We start from the raw sequence: 20,635 nt of genomic DNA on the forward strand, positions 1-20,635 counted from the left end.
AACAACCAAAAAAAAAAAAAAAAAGCAAAGAAGAAAAGAAAGGGAAAAAAAGGACACTTTCCTGTAAACTTTCCTCAGTGCTCCAAGCTCCGTGATGTTCCCTGGTGGAGGCATTGGCAGCATCAGAACCACACTGCACCACTCTGAGGAGAGCTGGATGACCTGCACTAAAATAAACTCATAAATACCCCTTTGTGCAATCTGTAACATCTTGGGGCACACATTGCTCCCACCACTCCTGCTGGGAGCAGCGTGAGCCAGTTTCTGTTGCATGCCAAGAGCAGGGTGTGACCTCCTGCCAGCCTGGGCCAGGGTGGGTGTCCCTGGTGCCCGAGGGTGCTGCGGATCCTGCTGGGGCTGCTCCCCACCCATGCTGACTGTCAGCACAGCCCTGACCCACGAGCCATGGAGCAGAAACACTCCCAGCTCCCCAGATCTCCTCCAGAGCCAGAGAGACCATATTGCAACCAGCACTTTGCTGGAGCAGCCCTGGGGCTGGAGCAGGGCCATGGCTCCCTTCTGCAGGACACAGAGCAGGTGTGTGCCCCGCTGCTGATTTTTAAGCCTCATTGCTAAGCAGCTCCTAACCTTTCCCTTCATCCTCTCCTTCCTGCCGTGGCTGGGCGCCGAGGAGGATGAGCAGCTCCCACCCAGGGGACTGGGCTGATGCCATTTACTCCAGCCTCCACCAGCTGAGTCTTGGCTGGGGAAAGGCAGGCACAGACCATTGTCCTTGGGCTGTGGGCCCAGAGGAGGAGGCACAGGAGCCTGAGGAAGGGGTTGAAGCTGATCCACTGAGCCTGAGCTGCAGGAAGGGCAGGATGCAGAAGCCTCTGCCCAAAATGGGGCTGGCTGAGGGTGCTCAGCTGTTCACCATTAAATAATGCAGCCTGATTGATTGGGCTGAAAAGTGCTGTGCTGTGGGGTCAGCCTGCTGGGGTTACAGCTCCCTGCTTAGATTGATGATCCTCAAAGGTCAAATTCAGAAAGCAATTCCCTGGTAAAATTGATTCTTCAGAAAACAAAACTTTTGCACAGTGGCAAAGGGCCCAGCAGTGAGAAAAATCAGTGACCCAGGCACAGGCAGGTGAGGTGAACGCTGCCTCTGCTTCCTATTGACTCAATTTGCCTTGTTTACACCAATTAGGAAGCGAGGGTCTCCCCTGGGAAGAGCAGTGCTCTGTCACACCTGGCTGGGGGACACCCATGATCTCCTCCCTGTCCCCATCCCACTGGGCAGGAGGCAGCTGGGCTGTCCCAGGAGCTGGTGCTGGGCCCCCAGCCCTCCCCAGCAGCAAGGGAGCCATGTGTGTGCAGGAGCAGAGCCTTGGGACCCTCCTGCACCCTCCTGTGTGTGCAGGAGCAGAGCCTTGGGACCCTCCTGCACCCAGCCATGCCTCAGCAAGGCCAGGTCCTGCTGCAGGGAGGAGGATTTGTAGCTGGAGCCAGATTAATGCTGAACGGGTCTCACCCTCCTGCCCCTCCCGGAGGCAGAAGCAGCCCAACATGTCTGCTTGGCTCCTGCCAGGAGCAAGGATGTGCCACACATGATTGAAGCTGCCTCAGGCCACCCTGGGGACCAGGTTGTGGCCACCCAGGGCTGATGTACCCGCTGTGACTGGTCTGTGACTCACAGGGTCAAACGCTGGAGCCAAGCACCGCCCTCCAGCTCATCCCAAACTTCAGGGAAAACAAGGGCTGTGACAGTCCCTTCCACCCTTGCACCCACTCCCCTGGGGCTCCTAAACCCCCCCTGGGATGCTGAGGCTGTGCCCTGGAGCTGCCCCATCCCCTCACCCCATCAGAGCAGGAGGGAGGAGAGCTGCAGCTCCCGGAGCTGTTACCCCGTTCAGGCAGGGCCCAGAGCAGCAGTGGTGAGGCTCTGACCTGCTTTAACCTGCTTTACCACACTATCCCTGCCTGCTTTGCTCTGTCTGCTGCTTTTGAAGCGAGAGAAGGAGGCCAGGCTGTGTGGACACTGAATAATTCAGAGCCAGGCTCCGCAGCACCCCGGGGCTGGGCAGCGCCTGTGCCACAGCTCAGCCCAAGCCCTTCCTCACCAGAGCCAGAGGGGACCAGCAGCATGTGAAATGCAGCATCCCCCCTGGCTGCAGGCACCAGCCAAAGCCACCTCCTTGCCCTGGCTGTGGGCTGGTGGCTCAGCCCCAGAGCAGCAGGGCTGTTGGTGCTGCCAGCCGTGACGCTGCATCTCCACAAAGTGGAGCACGCTGAGCCTGCCTCTGCTCCCTGAGCCACGTTTTCTTCTTCCCTCCCTTTTACAGGCTGCAAAATTCCCTCCTCTGCTTGGTCAGACACAGGGCAGGGTTGTAAGACGGGGAGAGATTGTTCATCCAGCTTATGCTGAGCTTCTGAGAGGGGTTTGCTAGAATTAAGGACAGGGAGGGGAGGGAGAGGAAAGGAAGAAATCATACATGAGGTCAGCTTATCCAGCCATGCGTGAGGAGAGCACGGCAAAGGCGGCCTCAGGGGGTCAGGCAGGTGCCTGGGGAGCTTCTGGGGGGCTCCAAGGGAGAGGGGAGAGGCACCAGGAGTGGGGGGCATGCACAGCATCAGCACCAGACTCCCAGTTCCAGCCTAATCCAGGCTGTTTATCCCAGTGCAGACAGAGCACAAGGAGCAGCAGGCCATGTTTCCTGTTTCATTCCCTCAGCTCTGCATCTCCTGAGCCCTGTAAAAGGAAGTGCTGCCCCATCAGACTTCTCCACCCCTGCACAGAAGGCACAGAATTACTGTTTTCTAATGCTTCTCCTTCTGAGAGTGTAAATTATTGCACAAAGCAGGGAAAACCGTCAGGCTGGGTTAGGGATCGGCTGTCTGGAATGAAATGAGATGTTTTGGTCCCCAAAGTCTCTGTCTGATGGCCTCAGCTCGGGCCCAGGAGTCACCAGAGCCACGTGTGAGTTATGGGCTCAGGCTCTGCGCTCTGCACAAGTCACCTCCGGAGCCTGAGCAACAGGAATTATTGTGCACAGAGATAATTATTCCCTGCATACTGCACTACAGCTCATTAAAAGTTTCTTAATGTTTGCAAATTGCTGAATAGCGTTTTTAGTTGTTGCCTTCTCTGATGAGGGGGGGACTAGCTGGTGGATGCTGGTGGTGGCTTGTTGTCTGTGTTATTTTGGTCCCAGCAGGCTGGGGCTGTGCTGCGTGGAGGGAGGAGGGTTTGTGCTGGGCAGCCTCACATCACGGGAGAAAATGTGCCCAGAAAATGCTGCTGGCTCTGGCACAGTGCACAGGGGGCAAGGGCTGAGTGCCACCAGGGTTAGCCCAGCTCCTCCATCCAAAGCCAGACACTGTCTCCAAGTCAAAACCTCCATCTGAGGTCATTACCCAGATTGCTGTAACAGCCTGACATGTGGGGGACATCTTCCTGCTGTTTTAGCTGCAGATGTTGACCTGCCATCAAACAGGCTGTGCTCCTCAGCTAGGTAGTGGGAGTGAGGTGTCTCATCTTGGATGAGAGGCTGCAGATCTGCCCTGGGTGAGGAGGTGGACGTTGAACCCCAGCACCAGACACCTGGGGAAAACTGCTGAGTTCAGTGAGAAAATCCTGCAGGAGCAGCAGGGAAGGGGTGCCCAGCCTGGCCTCAGCACATTTTCAGCACTGTGCTGGAGGCGAGCAGGAGCAGCAGCAACACCTGACAGCTCTCCCCTGTCTTCTTCCTCCAGGTGTAAATGCAACCTCCACGCCAACCTGTGCACCTTCAAAGAGGGCAGCCTGCAGTGTGAGTGTGAGCACAACACCACGGGCCAGGACTGTGGCAAGTGCAAGAAGAACTTTCGCTCCCGGTCCTGGCGAGCAGGCTCCTACCTGCCTCTCCCCAACGGGTCCCCCAATGCATGTGAGTAACCTGCAGCCCTGCCCTGGGCTGCACCACACCCACAGAGGGGAGCAGGAGCTCATTTTGTCCTTCTCCAGCTCGAATCAGGGCAGGATGCTCAGCTTTCCAAAGGGAAATGGGTTCTTGCCCTGTCTGGGTACGCAGAGAACTGAAGGGATCTGGTGGATGCAGGGGTGATGTGCTGGCTGCTGGCAGAGGAGTGGTGAATCTAATGATGGTCAACAACAAGGATGATGACCTTAGGCTGAGATATAACCATGGCTTCGGGGCAATGCCAGTTATTGTCCTTTGACAAAGGTGTTGTTGAGCACTGTGGGCTGGCTCTGCTCAGCTGCAGGAGTGCTGGCTGCTCTCTGGATGCTGTCTGTGCTTGCTGGTGGCCCCTGCACAGCCCCAGCCTCCTCCAGCTGCTGCAGGAACACGGCTCTGACAGCGGTGGCAGCACACAGACGAGATGCAGGATGCATTCCCACCGGGAACTGGGGCAGGAGGCGCCACAGATGGGCTGGTTCCTCCTGGGCTCCTGTCCACTCCACATTAGCAAACTTGTTTAAATGTCACCAAGCCACAGTAGCCACTCCAGCCTTTCAAGCAGCAGCTTTGAGCATTACCAAAGAGAATCTTTTCTCTCCCTCCCCCCAAATTTTTTGAAAGATTTATGTGCTTTAAGATGATCAAAGCTGAAATTCAGGCTCCGAAGGCCGTGACAGGAATGTTTTGTGTGTGCCAGGCCTGGTAGACGAGCAGGTTCTTTGAAAGGGAACAAGCTTGTCAGCTCCCACCAAGCAGCTGCATTGCTTCAAAGGAGCCTGGGAGAGTTTCTGGTGCTGACAGGCACAGACATGCTGTTCTCTCTCTTTCCCTCCCCTCCATTCCTTGTGTCTCTTCCTATTTCCCTTTTTCCTCCGCTCTTCCTTCTCCCATTCATCTCTCTTCCCATCTGTCATTGTCTTCCTCCTCCCCACCCAACTCTCTCTGCTGCTTCCTCCTCCCCACATCAACATCCTCTTCCTCTGCTCCAGAGGCAGCTCTCTGAAGCCCTCTGCTCCTGCTGGCCCTGCCTCTTCCATCACTGTGCTTTATATTCACTCAGAGCTGAGAATTTCCATGATTCACCCACGTGTTACAGCAGGGAGGCCCTTGGATGTGTTTAAAACCAGACTGGATGTGGCAGTCAGTGCCATGGTTTAGGTGTTAGCTCATAGGTTGGACTAGATGATCTTAAAGGTATTTTCCAGCCTAGTTCATCCTGTGATTCTGTGATTGTTCAGACCATAAAGCCTGTCCTTAGCCCAGTGCTCCTGTGTGCTTGTCCTTTGTCGCAGCAGCCCAAGGAAATGGTTAACAGCAAAACCTATCAGCAAGGACCAGGCTGGTTTTCCTTCCCCAGGTGAAAGGCTTGAGATGCCAGGAGCCCAGACAGCGTTGTCTGGCTGTTCCTGTGCTTTGACAAAAGCAGCTTTTAAGCTGTAGCAGCAAACTGATGTGCCTGTGAGCAAGCCCCCACTAATTAGCTGCTGCTCAGTCCCACGTTGTGTGTCTGTGTGATCTTCTGATGGTGTCCTGCTTCCAGTGACTGGGCTTCCTCTTGTTTTTTGCAGGTGCAGCTGCAGGCTCAGCCTTTGGCAGTAAGTAAAACCCTGACTGAAATGCTGGCATTTAACACCTCGGTGCATGATCCTTGTGGATGTCACTAGGAAAAAAATATGGTTATTTTTCTATCCATTATCATTTTCCAGGCAATAAGTCTTCCCTAATTGTGCCTCATTTTCTGTCCTGTCAAAGAGTCTTATATTTTCTTCCTCTGACTTCAGCAGCCTCATTTTGCCTCTTCCTCTGGCATGGTTTCCCCCCATGAGGTTCGTTAGTATGGCAGCTGGAAAGGAAATAAAAAAAGACTCTTCAAAATCACCAGTGCTGGCTGTGAAGTCCCCCTCCCCTTAGCCCCCCAGTACTGCAGAATTCTGCTCTGAGAAGGAGCTGGGTGTGAATTATTTGGTGTAGAACCCAGTCTGGGTCACCTTGGGCTATCAATAAAAAAGCATCTAGAGTGAGTGTACATCTGTATGTACACGTGTATGCATATGAACAAATGTCTGTGAGGTGTCAGCAGCAAAGGCAGAGCTCAGCAGGGATTTCTGCTGCAAGATTGATGGCAGGAGAGTGCTCCTTATTTAACAAAGCTGGAGGTAGTTTGATATCAAAGAGCCTGGAGTTTTGGGTAAGCAGAAGCCTGGGTTTGAGTGTTGTGGTGCAGAGTGCCCCTCCAGAAGAAACAAATCAGGGAGCTGAATGAATAATGAGTTCTTTGGTTTGCAGGCAAGTGGGAAGAATTGGAGGAGAAATCGTTTCAGGGAAATGCAAATGCAATTAAGAAAAATGCGCCTAATAGAATAGTGGAGGACAGGTTTTCTGGGTAAATGAACCATATTTAGATTTTTAGCAGTGAATTGCTTGAAATTTTCAATTAAAAATTAAAGGTCTCCCTTAAGTAATTCAGGATTTTTAAGAAATAAATGTTTCAACAGCTCAAAATATTCTTCACCTTTGTCTTCAAAACCATTGTGATAACTTTTTTCCCTTCCATTTACAAAGCTTGGCATCCTCAGCGCCACTTTTGTTTCCCTGGAAGCCGGGAGGGTGCTGGGAGTGATGTGCAGGAGGAGGACAGGAGGGATTTATGTCCAAGGCCAGTTAAGGAGAGATTATTTAGCCCACATAGGAGACTAGAAGTGACCTAAATTAAGTATTTAAACTAGCTCAGGGCTATTATGAAATTAAGCACGATAATCTGCATGAAGCAGTGGGACAAACAAGGACAGGAGGGCAGCAGGTGTAAGTTAAGCAGGAATTTGTGTCCCAGTGTTATTTTAGTCAGGTTGTTGTGGGGAGCTTTGGGGTGGGATCACTCCTGGCTCCTCGGGGGCTCTGCTGACCCCCAGCCATCCCAAAATCTGAACGGTGCCGCTAGAAACAAGGGTGCCAATGGTCCTGGTTGGCTTTGAGGGTGCCAGGTAATTTGGGAAGGGGTGGCAGCAGGGGATGGAGCACAGCTGGGCACGTGGGCACCAGGCAGTGGGAGCACGGCCTGGCCTGGGGGCTCCCTGGCACCTCCCGCCCGCTCCTCACCCCATCCCTGCCCAGATGTGCCTTCATCTCCCCCTTTCAGCTTAATTGGCAATTAGTTTATGATGGAGCTGTAAGTATTTAAGCCAATATCTGCACCAAGAGAGTAAGCTGATACAGCCCCAGGCTGCAGCCCCTGCTCACACACACACACACACGCCCTGGCTGCGGGAGCCTCATCGAGCCGCGCCGCCTTAATCCTGCCGGTGCCCCAGTTGTGACCACGCTGAGAAATCTGTCACCAGTCCAGGCCAGCAGCAGCAGCGGCAGCCTCACTGTGTGCAGGCTGGCATGGAAACCCACCACCCCCCCAGTAAGTGCCTCCCAACTCTTCTCTTTGCTTGTCAGCGTACGAGCGGCCGCAGCGAGTAAACACCGCAAAAACCACCACTGCAAAAACCACCACTGCAAAAACCACCACTGCAAAAACCACCACTGCAAAAACCACCACCACCACCTCAACCACCACCTCAACCACCACCAGCAGCAGCAGCAGCACCCCCCTACCAGCCACCACCACCCAGCCAGGTGGGTGCCACGCTCCCTGCCCCGCTCAGGAGCCAGGACTCCGCTCCTCGTTCAGCTGCTGTGTTGGTGGCCGTGGGTCTCTGCTCTGTAGGATGATAAAGGGACATGGATAAAAATCACCCTGCTTCCACCAGGCAGCTCTGGTTTGCTGCTGTCTCTGGCACAGCTGCTCTCACAGCTCTGTGACAAGCAGGGCAGGAAGGCAATGAAGAGTTTTTTGATCCATGATAAATCTAAACCACGTATTTCTCTGTAACGAGAGGGGAATTGTACCCCATCCTGCTCTACCCTTGACCTCCTGCCTCTTGCCACCAGACCCAGAGTAGCCCACAGGTTTTGCCCTGTCCTTGCTGGTTGTCCCAGTCCTGCACCAAACCCATGGATGTACTGCAGGTGCAGTTTTCCTGTTGCAGAATTCCAGCATTCCCCAGGTGGCTGCTGTCCAAGCAGCCCAGGAGCGTGCAGGGCTGGAGCTCACACACGTGCCAGAAACATCCTTTCCTAATTTCTGAAATCTCCCAGTGGAGGAAAACTTTTGTCCTTTTTCTGGGGGTTCCTCCTTCCCTCCTCCCCTGAACAAGGAGACAGCAGTTTCTCCTTGTCTTTTGGAAATGAGCAGATAAAACTTAACAGCAGGACATTTTTTTAAGCTGTTCATGGGGGAATTAGACATGCATTCCTCCCTTTGCCATGCTTTCAGGGCCTGATATTTCCCAGGAGGACGTTTTACACCCACAGCATGTTAGTAACAGTCTGTCTGGGGGAGCTGCCAGAAGCCAGTCAAAGGGATGAGGAAGCTTGATTGCATGTTTATGCAAATATAGATATATTCATGGAAGTACCCTGCTTGAGGAGTTAATCAGGGTTTAGGTCTAACTTCCATGGAGTTGGAGTGACCCTGGAAAAAGATTGCAAAGCTCAGCTCTGTTAGGAAGAGCTCCTTTCCCAAATCCACCTGTGCAGGAGGAGGTGAGCATGGAGCTCACCCATCCCCAGCAGGGCCAGGTGATCACATCCACATCCACACAATGCACTTGGGCTGATCTGATTTTTATCCATGCTCACCTGTAGTGACATTTTAGGGCTGTTTTCTGCTGTGTTCGTGTGGGTAGCTGCTCGGTGTGTCTCTTGTATGATTTGCAGTGCTCTGCCTTTGTGGCAGCTCTGGCACAGGCAGGACAGTGTCTCTGGGGAGTTGGGGTGCTGGGGGTAACCTCTCCTGCCAGCCTGCTCTGAGGCACCTGAGAGACATCTCAGGGTTTATCCCTTCCCCAAAACCTGCTCCCTGGGCAGAGAAAATGTTTTCCTACTGCTTTCATTAACTGATGGCAAGGGACAAAATTAATAAATTGCAGCTCAGCTGCCAGGTTGTTGGCTTGATACAGACAGGCCTGAGTTCCTCACTCCTCACCCCATCCAGATCCCCATCTGTGCTCCTGCAGAGCCAGGTCCTACCCCAGGATGGTGTCCCAGAGGGGCTGCTCCACAGAAGAGGCAGCCAGGGCCACCAGCATCTCAAGGACCTGCTCTTACCTGCGCAGCATGAGGGGCTTGATGCCAAAGTCCACTCTGTGCCCCAGACCAGCAACAGGGAATCAAGGCACAGCTGAATTCTGATCTGCTTTTGGCCAGAGATGTTCCTCCTCCATGAAAAACAGAAAGTATTTCTTTAAAACCATGGCATTCCCAAGGGCCTGCAGATCTAATTCACCTGGGCCCCAAGGGAAACCCTTTGTGAAAAAGGTGACCCCTTGAACTCCTGGTAGGGCACGTTTGCAGAAGGTGACGCCCAAGCAGGGTCAGAATCCCAAACAGAGATACTCTGTTGTAACCCCCCCTTCTGAATTTTAGGAGCTGTAAAATCCCTCCTTGCTCTAAAGCCAGACAGGGTCAGAATCCCAAAGTGAGATACTCTGTTGTAACCCCCCCTTCTGAATTTTAGGAGCTTTAAAATCCCTCCTTGCTCTAAAGCCAGACATTTAAACCAGTCCTGCCGTCCCATTCCTGCGCTCTTCCACCCCCTAACTGACACACTGCCTTCTGCCCTCTGAATTTCTGAATTTCTGCTTCCCCCCATAAGCAAGCATCATCAGACCAGCCTCTGAGTTTGCTGCCTCAGTGCCCGTGACAGAAGCACAGAAAAACCCAGGTATCTGAAGGCAGCCCGGCGTGTTTTTCCCTTCTCCTCCGCACAGCAGTGGGTGCAGCTCGGCAGGAGCAGCGTGGCACGTAGGCTTAGAGGAGTAGATTAGATTTGGGTTGTCTCTGGGTTGCATGGAGCTGCTAGACATCTGCTTCCTTTGGCTGCTCGTGGTGTTTTCGTGGTCAAGGTGGAGCTGTGGTCGTGCTGTAGGCTGTAGGATGCTTTCTGTGCCTGGTGAGAGGGGAGAGAGGGAGGAGTTCATGGGCAAGGCATGGGGTCTGCAGGCAGGGGAAGCTGCCAAAGTGGGTAGAAGGAAGAGAAATCACAGAGTTACCCTCAGGAGGATGAATTAGGTGCTATTCTCCTTTGCCTTCTGCAGTTCTGTTATTTCAAAGCCTTCCTTGAAACCTGTCAACTTCTTCCTTGCCATTTGTTACATTTTTTCCCATGTTCAAAATAAGCAAAAAAAAAAACAAACCCAAAACACCAAAAACCCCAAACTTTTCCTTTTTGATTTTTTTGTTTTTCTGTTTCAATTTTCCTCCCTCTGGTTCATGGCAGTCTCAGCAGTGCCAGTTCACCTCTGGGAAAAACAGGGCCCTGCTAGGTGGTCACAAGCTCCAGCAGAAATTGAGCAAGGAGAGCCTGGCTTTGGGGAGGTCCTGCAGGAAAGGGATCCCTGAGAAGGACTTTTCCAGGCTGCTCCCCCACTCCTCCAGCACTGTTTGCCCCAGTGGTTTTTGCTATGGAATGTGACTGACTTCTTGGTTCAATTTATTCCACTTCCTCAGAAGGCCACCAAGAACAGCAATTTCCATCAGAGCTGCCCATCGTTTCCCATTTTTATGAAGTGGGTCTGGGGCAAAATGTGTCTCTCTCCCCCTCTCAAAATGTAAAACTATCCATTATGGCCCAGAGCTACAAAGGGAAAGGTTCTCAGGATAATGAGCATTAATAATTTTCTTGGCTCTGTAAATGCGATTGAGTGGAGGTGTATGTGAATGACTAAAAAGCAAAATGCCTCCAGGGCTGTTTTTTATTGTGACTCTAATTAAACCCTTGCCAATTTGCACAGGGATTTTTTCATATTCTCTTTAACACCGTGTTAATATCAATTGGTTTCCACTTTCCAGCTGAAAAGGACAATGTCTATCACCTTCTCTTAGAGCTTGTCATTAAAAAAATAATCTTTTTTTTTCTTTTTTATTCTGTATTGTTGATCATCCCCTTGATGAAGCTGGGAAATCACATTTCTCTCCTACGCGGGTTTGTCCTTTGAAACTTGGCAAGAATCAAGAGATTTTTTTTTTTTTCCTCCTCCTCCTTATGTTACCCAACTGGAGCTTGAAATTAATAATATGGCTTTTAAAATTTTTAGTCCCTGGTTTGTTTTCTAGCAAACCTGAAGATTGTTACCAATATTGAGAAGCAGGGGAGGGGGATGGAGCCAGTGGGGGTGAGGGTTTGCAGGGAAACCAAACAAGTGAGCTACACAATTTCTTGCTGCTTCAACTTCTCTGCGGTGGCTGGAAATTCTTTGATTTGTGTTTCTGAGGGAGCAGCAGAGCCTGAAGGAGGGTGTGGAGGCTGGCATTGGAAACCAGGGCTTGGTGGCTCCATCCCAGGTGTGTGTGCTGTTGTTTCAGAGCAGAGGGGCGCAGGCTCAGGTGTGAGCGCAGGGCAGCTCGGCACCCACTGCCCCTCACAGTTCATCCCCCATGGCACAGGGCTGGGCGCTGGATTTGGGGCTCTGCCTCCCTGTGGGAATGCTGCAGGGCTTTTGTGGGACTCCAGCTCCCCCAGTAACACCATTTTCCCTTTGATCACTGCAAGACTACCCCGGCTTGTCCGCAGCTGCCCCGCTGCAGGTGGGCTCTCCCCCAGCCAAGGCTGGCCCAGGAGCACAAGGTAGGAGCCACAGGGCTGAGCTGGGTCCTGCCAGCGAGAACCAGCTCAGAGAGTGCTGTAGTTCCTAGCTCTGCATCTGTGTTTTCCATGGCTCTCTCCTCCTCCTGCCCAGCAAGGAGCTCGGGGCTGGTCTGTGCCCTGCACGCAGCTGGGCTGAGCCTCGGGGTTGAGTCTGTACATGAAAGATGAGCAGGGTGAGTGGTGGAAGGGATTGTTCACAGCTTGCTGCTGGTGTGAACAGAGGGGATCATGGAAATCCTGTCATCTCCCGAGGCTGGAGCCTGTTTGTAGAGCAGAATCTCCCTGTGAGTGGATGGGCCTGTGTTGTTCAGATCCTTCTGAGGCATTTCCTGGCTCAGGCTCCTCTGTGGCTGCCTGAGGTGCTCTGGGTGGGAGCCTTGGGAGGTTTTTCTCTGGCTGAAGAGAGAAAGTTGAGTCTGAGGCTGCTCCTCCTCAGGGCTCCCACCACACACACGCTCTGGTAGCTGCCCTTGGTGCTCAGCTCCCCTTTCCCACCTGAGATTGCTGTAGCTCACTCCAGCCATAGGCTTTAGCATCCCTCCTGTGCAGATCCCGGCATCCCGGGCCTGTGTGGGCTCACAGAGAGGCAGAGCTGCTTCTGCTGCAGTGACAAGGATGGAGCTACACCAAGGGGCCAGGAGGGCTGACAGCCTTGCCTTGGCAGTGCTCTGCAGATCTGGCTTCTCTCTGTGCCTGGGCAGTGCCAGGACCACATGCCAACACTCAGCTGTCCAGCAGCTCCCACACCTTCCCCTTAGGAATATTTTTCCTGCCTCTCTTCACACTTAGAGATGCTAAATTTGAGGAGACTTTGTCTCTCCTTCCTGCTTCAGCACATCCTCAACCAGATAGAGCTCCAGTGACCCAGCCTAGACACCTGCCTAGAGCTTCCAGTGTCCCTTTGCCACCCTGCCAAGCAAACCAGGGGGGATCTGTTTTAAATCTGATATTCTCTCTGATGCCACCTGTGATGATCTACCAAACACAGCAGCACTTGGAGAGAAGCTGAAGCCACCAGAGCCTCCTGAGAGCATGAGAGGTAAGGCCAGGCCTGTCCCCAAGTGGGACAGGGCAGGTTTCTCCCCCAGTGCCACAGGCCAGGACACCCAGCTGTCCTCAGCACAAGCCCCCATTGTACAATCTCCTACTCAGAGCATCCAGATCAGCTCATCCAGCCCCAGGGAGGCCTTTTTGGGCAGTTTGGGGCCAAGGAAAGCCATGGAGACCAGCAGGGCCCTGGAGACCAGCAGCTTCAGGGTTGGTGTTGGGGACAGGAGTGGGTGCACCCTGACCATGGCTGAGCCCATGGGGAGCAGGGCCACCTCCTGCCACCACTGTCACTGTGAGGATGTGACCAAGACAGGTGGCTGGAGCTGGCCACCCAGCACTTGCAAGGGCATAAACGCCACAAAAAATCCAATGGATCCAGACCCCACTTCCAAACACCCCGTGGGACCCCAGTGCTGCTCAGCCTGGCCTCGAGAAAGCACAAACCCTCCCAAGGCTTGGCGGCCTTTACCCCCAGGGCTGGGTCATTCTGTGCGGGCAGCACAACCCCCAGGGAGCCCATTCCAGCTGGGACAGCCCTTTCCCCCTGAGGGAAGGGATAACGTGGCCCTGGAGCCCCCTCCCAGCACAGCTCTCTGACCTGTTCCATCTCCGGCGCAGCGGCTCCGAAGAGCAAACCAGGGCGCACAGCACACTCTGCAGGCAAGAAGCACAAGAAAAAGACAGGTATGTGCTGCTGGGGAAGGGCCAGCGTGGAGCAGCACCTGCCCTGCAGGACCCTCTAGCAACCCCTGCCAGATGCCACCTCCGTGGCACTCGTCCTCCCGGCAGATTTTTGGGTGCCAGCTGGCCTGGCCTCCGTGGCCAGTAAAAAATGGTTTGTGAATTGTAGATCCTTATCCCCAGCCACACCAGCAGGCACCCATAAAGGGGGCAGGTGTGAGTAGCTGCTCCCAGCTCTGCAGCAGTGCTGTGCATCGAGTGATGCATGGAACACTCAATGCATGGATAGGACTTTGAGGAAGGGAGGGGGAAGAGGAAAATGTAGCAGCTGCAGAAATGGATGCCAGTGCTGCCAGCACGGTGCTCTTGGCTCGGCATTGTTCTCGTGGCAGGGGAGGGCACGGGGTGCTGCCAAGCTGGGAGAAAAAGCCTTTCTCTGATTTTTCTCAAGCATCCTCAAAGAGCTCAAAACTCATCCGGCTCAAACCAAACTCTGGCCCAGTGGCTCCCATTGAAACATACAAAGGTAAGCAGAGGGAGGGAGGAGCTCCAGGGCTTCCTGACCTCACTCAGGTGATGTGGTCCTGCAGAATCAGACATGGAGAAGGTGGGGAGGGTCTATCTGAGCCGTGGTTAGCTGTAGGCTGTGTGTAGCAGTGCTTCCCTAGTCTGAAACAACACCTGGGAATTGCAGCAGGCAGCATTTGAGCTGAAATTCTTTGATTATCAGTTGATGAAGCAGAAGTTACTTCACAGAGATCACAAGAGACTCTCAGCTCCTCCTCAGGCAGCTGTGAACCATGGGGAAACCTCTGCCCTGCCCCTTCTTCCCTGGTCATCATGTCATTGATCACATCTCCTCCTCCAGCTGCATGTGCATGCCAGCCCACACCCTTCCCTGCCATCCTTCAGTGTTTAACGTCCTGCTTGGAGCACAGCCCCAGCTCCAAAGGCTCTGAAAGCTCAGACCTGGCTGAGGCTGTTTCTGCTCATGTTATTCCCTGTCCTTGCTGGCTGGGAACCTCCTGACCAGGCCAGCTGGGCCACAACTCCTTTTCTCCTGAGTTGCACATCTCACTATATAAACTCAAATATCTACACACTCTCAGTAAGATCCAGCACCTGGGTTCCACCAACCCAAGCCATGGTAACAAAAAGCAAACACAAGAAGCACAAAATCCAATCCCCCCGAGTACAAATTCACCCGCAGATTGTTTTCTAACACGTGCCCACAGCTGAGAGAGGCCAGCCCTGGGGATGAGGGCACTTGGCCAAGTGATGGTGGCATCTCCCACCCCACCAGCAGCCTTTGCAGGCTGTGCTGTGCCAGGCAAGCCCTGGTTCAAACCTCCACACACCTGTCCACAGCTGTTGAAGGATCCCACACAAGCCACACTGCCTTGCATAGGCTTATTTTAAACATTTAACCCGAGAGCCAGCAGCCTTCAGAACAGACAGGTACAACAGGAAGGGGCTGAGAAGGGACACAGAGGGAAAAGGAGAGGCTGTGAGGTTTTATCTGGACACACAGCAGCTCCATCTCCACCAGAGCACCTCTGCCAGCCCCATCCCACTGTTCCCAGCGAGGCAGAGCCTTTGCCAGGGCTCCTCACAGGTCCTGCAGCCTCCCCAGAGCCAACCCCGGCTCTGGTCACTAACAAGGCAGCTCTGTAATTAACACCTGACTCCCCTCCACATGCAGTTTCTGAAAGAAACCAAGTCCTGGGATTGCAGGGGGCTGGCTCCTGCCTGCCCACACCCCAAGGTTCCAGGACCCAGACTCTGCTCTGCTCTCTGAGTGATGATTTCCAGCCTGATCCCCCCATGGTGGTGGAGAGCTGTGTGCACTCCTCCTGCCAGCACACCCCAGCCCTGCTCTGGCAGTGGCCATTGCACTCCCTCGGGCAGGACCCTCCTCCACAGCACCAGGGAAAGCCACTCCATGCCCATGTCCCCAGCTGTCCCCTCCTCTCCTCCACAGACTGCGAGTGCTACGGCCACTCCAACCGCTGCAGCTACATCGACTTCCTGAACGTGGTGACCTGCGTGAGCTGCAAGCACAACACGCGGGGCCAGCACTGCCAGCACTGCCGCCTGGGCTTCTACCGCAACAGCTCCGCCGAGCTGGACGACGAGAATGTCTGCATAGGTGAGAGCAGAGAGAGCAGGGAGAGTGTCTGCACAGGTGAGAGCAGGGAGAGCAGGGAGAGTGTCTGCATAGGGGAGAGCAGGGAGTGTCTGCACAGGGAATGTCTGCATAGGTGAGAGTAGGGAGAGTGTCTGGGAGTGTCTGCCATAGGTGAGAGCAGGGGGTATCTGCATAGGGGAGAGCAGGGAGAGTGTCTGGGAGTGTCTGTGTAGGTGAGCATAGGAAATGTCTGCATAGGTGAGAGCAGAGAGTGTGTAAGTGTCTACACAGGTGAGCAGGGAGAGTGTCTGCATAGGTGAGAACAGAGAGCAGGGATAATAGTGCCTGTGTAGGTGAGCACAGAGAGTCTGTGTAGGTGAGCAGGGAGAGTGTCTGTGAGTGTCTGCACAGGTGAGCATAGAGTGTCTGTGTAGGTGAGCACGGGCAATGTCTGCATAGGTAAGCACAGAGAGTGTCTGTGAGTGTCTGCACAGGTGAGCACAGGAAATGTCAGTGTAGGTAAGCACGGCCCCAGCCCTGTCTTCATTCTGAGTGGGCCTCATTCAGCCCCTCTCTGGAGGGTGTGGGGCCCACCTGCATGCTCAGCAAGGATGGCAGCTGGTACAGTCTCTGCAGCCTGCCAAGGCATCTCTTCCCTCAAAACAAAGCCTAAAAATTAGAATCACACTTTGGGTTGAAAAATGTTTAGTTCCACCCCCTGCCATGGGCAGGGACACTTTCCACTATCCCAGATTGCTCCAAGCCCCATCCAACCTGGCCTTGGACTCTTCCAGGAACCCAGGGGCAGCCACAGCTTCTCTGGGCACCCTGTGCCTCACAGTGAAAAGCCTTTCTGACTGAATTCAGATGCCTTGCTCAGCTCCAAAGAGGGCTGGCCTTTGCCCCCGTGGCTGTTTGCGCTGTTGGGACCTCTCAGGCCAACGTGTCCTCCCAGCCCCTTGGTCCCTAAGCTCTCCTCCACAGCACATCTCCAGACCTCTCCAAAGCCCCCAGCCCCTCCCTCAGGGAGCTGAACCCCGGGCAGGACAGGCTCTGACCTCCCTGTCTTTGGCCAGAATGTAACTGCAACCAGATCGGCTCCATGCACGACCGCTGCAACGAGACCGGCTACTGTGAGTGCAGGGAAGGCGCCACGGGGCCCAAGTGTGACGACTGCCTGCCCAACTACTACTGGAGACAGGGCTGCTTCCGTGAGTACCCACCTGCAGGGCCAGGCAGCTGAGAGGGGCCTCCAAACAGGAGCAGCACCTCCAGCACCGCTGGCTCGGGTGCCCCACGATGCTCGGGGTGCAGGGGGAGAAGGTTCCGGCCATTCCTCCCAAATCCAAAATTATTTTATAGCTTTGGCCATGGAAAAGTTATAGCTTTTTAGCTATATAAAGTTATATAGATATGTAGCTTTATAGCTTTGCACCCCTCCACTGCATTCTGCTGGCCTTGGAAGTGCTCTAGTCTTGTATTTGTGGGGCTCCCAGATGAACCCAGACAAAGGAAGAAAGGATGAATCTGACTCCATGTTCTTAGAAGGCTAATTTATTATTTCATTATCTATATTATATTAAAGAATACTATACTAAAACTATACTAAACTATACTAAAGAATATAGAAAGGATACAGACAGAAGGCCTAAATCTGACTCCATGTTCTTAGAATGATCATTTATTATTTTATGATCTATATAATATTAAGGGATACTGTACTAAAACTATACTAAAGAAAACAGAAAGGATACAGACAGAAGGCTAAATGATACTACTGAAAAACTCATGACTCTCTCCAGAGCCTCAACACAGCTAGCTGTGATTGGCCAATAAGTAAAAACAATTCACATGAAACCAATGAAACAATCACCTGTTGGTAAACAATGTCCAAACACATTCCAAAGCAGCAAAACACAGGAGAAGCAAATCAGATAATTACTGTTTTCATTTTTCTTTGAGGCTTTTCAACTTCCCAGGCGAGAAATCCTGGGCAAGGGGATTTTCCAGAAATTATGATGGTGGTACTCTAGTGCTGGGAGGGCTGGATAATTTAACCCTAGGAGCTAAAATCTAATTCCTGCAGCAGCCAAGGGGTTTAACCCTGCCTGCACCTCTCATCCTGCAGTGGGATAATTTAACCCTAGGAGCTAAAATCTAATTCCTGCAGTAGCCAAGGGGTTTAACCCTGCAGGGTAACACCTGCTCCTCTCCCTCTCACCCCCTAATTTAACCCCTAGGAGTTCAAATCTAGCTCCTGCAGCAGCCAAGGGGTTTAACCCTGCAGGGTAACACCTCTCCCTCTCCCCCTGCAGCCAATGTGTGCGATGACGAGCTCCTGCTCTGCCAGAACGGCGGCACCTGCTACCAGAACCAGCGCTGCATCTGCCCCGTGGGCTTCAAGGGCGTCCTGTGCCAGCAGTCGCGGTGCGAGGTGGACAAGAAGGACTGTGACGGTGCTCCCGGTGCCCGCGGCAGCCCGGCCGCCCTGGCGCTGGGGATGCTCGCCCTGCAGCTGCCAGGCTGGGTGGATCTCTGAGGCTGCACAGCGAGCCCAGCCCGGGGACCTGGCGACACCGAGGTGACGGGTGGCCGTCCCCAGCGCCTCCTCCTCCGCCTTCCTTCACGCTAGGACTTGCACAACGTCTTTGGGGCCACTTTCCAAGCAGAGAGGTACGCAGGGAGCCCGGCGCTGGGTGCTGCCCGCGGGGCCAGCCCGGGCTCCGTGCCCGCTGGGGACACGGGGACCGCAGCAGCGACATTCTGTGCGGGACACGGGGACCGCAGCAGCGACATTCTGTGCGGGACACGGGGACCGCAGCAGCGACATTCTGTGCGGGACACGGCCCGCCCGCCCTCCTGGCACAGGGACCTGTCCTGCCCCGCACGGGATCTGTCCTGCCCCGCACAGGGCGGCCCAGGGCTCCGGAACAGTGCCGCGATCCGAGGGATGGTTTTTTTATTATTACTTTATTTACTTTGGTATAGGCTGGGGTGGTGTTTTTATTTTCCCTCCTCTTAGCGTCCTGGTTTGGGAGAGCCTGTGGTGACAAGAGCAGAGCCCCAGCACGCAGGGGACGGGAGGGAGGGGAGAGGGGACTCCGGTCCATCCCTGCTGCAAATCCCACATCCCACCACGGGCCCGGCCTGGCCACGCACATACTGTTGCCTACGACTGTAGTTGCTGCATTGATTTTGTATTTTCATGGCTGGGTTTTGTTTTCTTGCACTTATGGAGAACACAGGGGCCGTGAGGCGTTTGGAACGTGAGGAGCGCAGTGTCTTATCCACACATGTCCGTATGGTGTACGGGTCAAATTCTTCTTTTGGTAGAGACTTATTTTTGTTTGGATTAAATGTTATAACAGAACCACGATCTAAAGGGACATTTTACCATGAGCATTTGATTCTGGTGTATCCTTCTCCAGTAAAGCAACTATTAATGGCTGCTTGATCACCACGTTTTCCTTTTTGTGTGCACAGTTAATTACAGGTAAAGACTTATTTTTGGATTCATAATGTCCTCCTGTGTTTTCTGAGTCACTACCAAGGTGCACCACACGGCGAGGGAGAGGGGAGGGAGAGAGAGGTTGCCTCATCACTGAGAGCTGTTAATTATTTCTCCTAATTACTTTGCTGAGCCTAGGTTAGACTACTAACTGTAGACAATGAGCAAAGTCTGAGTGATATATTAAGCTCTGGTCTTGTGTGAAAAGGCCATTTCCAAACGAGCCTGCAGCAGGAAATGGCTGGCTAGGGCAGGGATGCTTCTCCATGGGGACCTCAGCTGTCCCAGCCCCACTGCAGCCCCCTCCAGCTGGTGCCATGATGTAGCTTTGCAGAAAATGCTGTATTTTAAAGCAACCACAGCCAGGATTTTTAAGCAGCAATATAGAGCTCACAGGGATTATATTAACTCATTAAGGCTCATCAACATGCTCCTGTCTGAGGAGGCATTTACAGCCAAGCACATAAATGAAGGCAGGAGAAACCAGAGACAAGAAGTAACTCAGCTCAATGGGAATGTCATAAACACAGGAGCCCTGGTGTGGTCATATCCAAATACTTGCCAAGCCAGGACATGACTGAGTGCAGGTTTAGAGGATGGGGGACGCCCCCAACTCCAGCTGGTTCAGTTCTAGGCTGGTTTCTTTGACAGGTGAGCTTTGGAAAAGGAGAGAAAACCCTGAGTGAAGGTGCAGGATGGGTATTGTCACTTCAAAGAGCAACACACATTCTGAGCTGGGTTTAACATCACAGAGGCAGAGCACAGGGCTTAGTTAATCCACTATAAAGTAAGAGAGGGTTCAGCTCACCCTGATTTGCTCCTTGAGGCAGAGGGCTGGCCCCAGCCTTGCCTCCCTGGCTTCAGCACAGTTGGTTGCTCTCTGTTGGACACTCACTCATTTCTTTGTGCTTTCTGACTGCAGCAGACCTTAAATATGTTACAGTTCTTACAAGTAATAGCAAATACTGTAACAAGATCAAGATCTCTAATGGCACTTCTGGAGGGTGAAACAACATTCTCCTTTGCCTGCACGACTGTTTTTCTCTAGAATATTAGATTAAGCAACAGAAAATTTACTACTTCATAAAGCCAGCCAAACTCTGCACCCAGCAGATTCCCCGCAAACACAGACTTTTATTGCAGGAACGTGCCAAGCAGCAGCAGCACCAAATTCCTGTAGAAAAATAACCTCAGAAGGGCACAGCAAAGCTCAGAGCAGACCAGGAATGAAGGCTGCTGAAAACTACACTTGACCTTTCTAGGTTTGGGGCTTTTTTCTTGGTTGGTTGGGTATTGGCAGTTTGGCTTTGGGGTTTTAGAGTCACATGTGCTGTAGAACTTGGAATCACAAAATGCAAGGCAGAAGAGAAAACCTCTCACACAAAACTTACACTTAGTGTTCAAGAAAACAATTTAAAGCTCCTGAGATCTGCAGCACTGAAGACCCATTAACTGCAAACATCTGTTAGCAGGGTGTCTGCACAAAGAGAACAGAGCATCATTGAAACAACACAGAGAAACCATCACTGCAAGTACCCACAGCTCCCAAAGTTCATCTCTAAGGTAGAAGTTTTGTACATCAGTTATTGCTTCCAAATGGGAGAAGTTGGCCAATGAGCTGGATACTTTACTTGTGGAAAGGTTACCCAAAAGGTACTTCTCCTTCTGAGAAAAGC

General features: G+C 52.9%; 1 protein-coding gene across 4 annotated transcripts in view; it reads left to right on the forward strand.

Moving 5' to 3' along the window:
• NTNG2 (netrin G2) overlaps positions 1-18,970 on the forward strand; it is a 49,661-nt gene extending 30,691 nt beyond the window's left edge. For 3 of the 4 annotated variants that reach the window (XM_036394168.1, XM_036394169.1, XM_036394170.1), the window contains exons 4-8: positions 3,694-3,866; positions 5,468-5,494; positions 15,305-15,472; positions 16,528-16,662; positions 17,767-18,970. In XM_036394168.1, the coding sequence (XP_036250061.1) occupies positions 3,694-3,866; positions 5,468-5,494; positions 15,305-15,472; positions 16,528-16,662; positions 17,767-17,990 (727 nt within the window). In that variant the 3' untranslated portion in view covers positions 17,991-18,970. Of the gene's footprint in view, positions 1-3,693; positions 3,867-5,467; positions 5,495-7,340; positions 7,521-9,600; positions 9,670-11,496; positions 11,572-12,580; positions 12,632-13,260; positions 13,327-13,774; positions 13,850-15,304; positions 15,473-16,527; positions 16,663-17,766 lie in introns of all 4 variants that reach the window. The other variant, XM_054516980.1, reaches the window with a different exon arrangement.
• Positions 18,971-20,635: the final 1,665 nt, after the last annotated feature.

The sequence above is a fragment of the Molothrus ater genome, chromosome 20 (assembly GCF_012460135.2).
Source record: "Molothrus ater isolate BHLD 08-10-18 breed brown headed cowbird chromosome 20, BPBGC_Mater_1.1, whole genome shotgun sequence".
NCBI lineage: Eukaryota > Metazoa > Chordata > Aves > Passeriformes > Icteridae > Molothrus > Molothrus ater.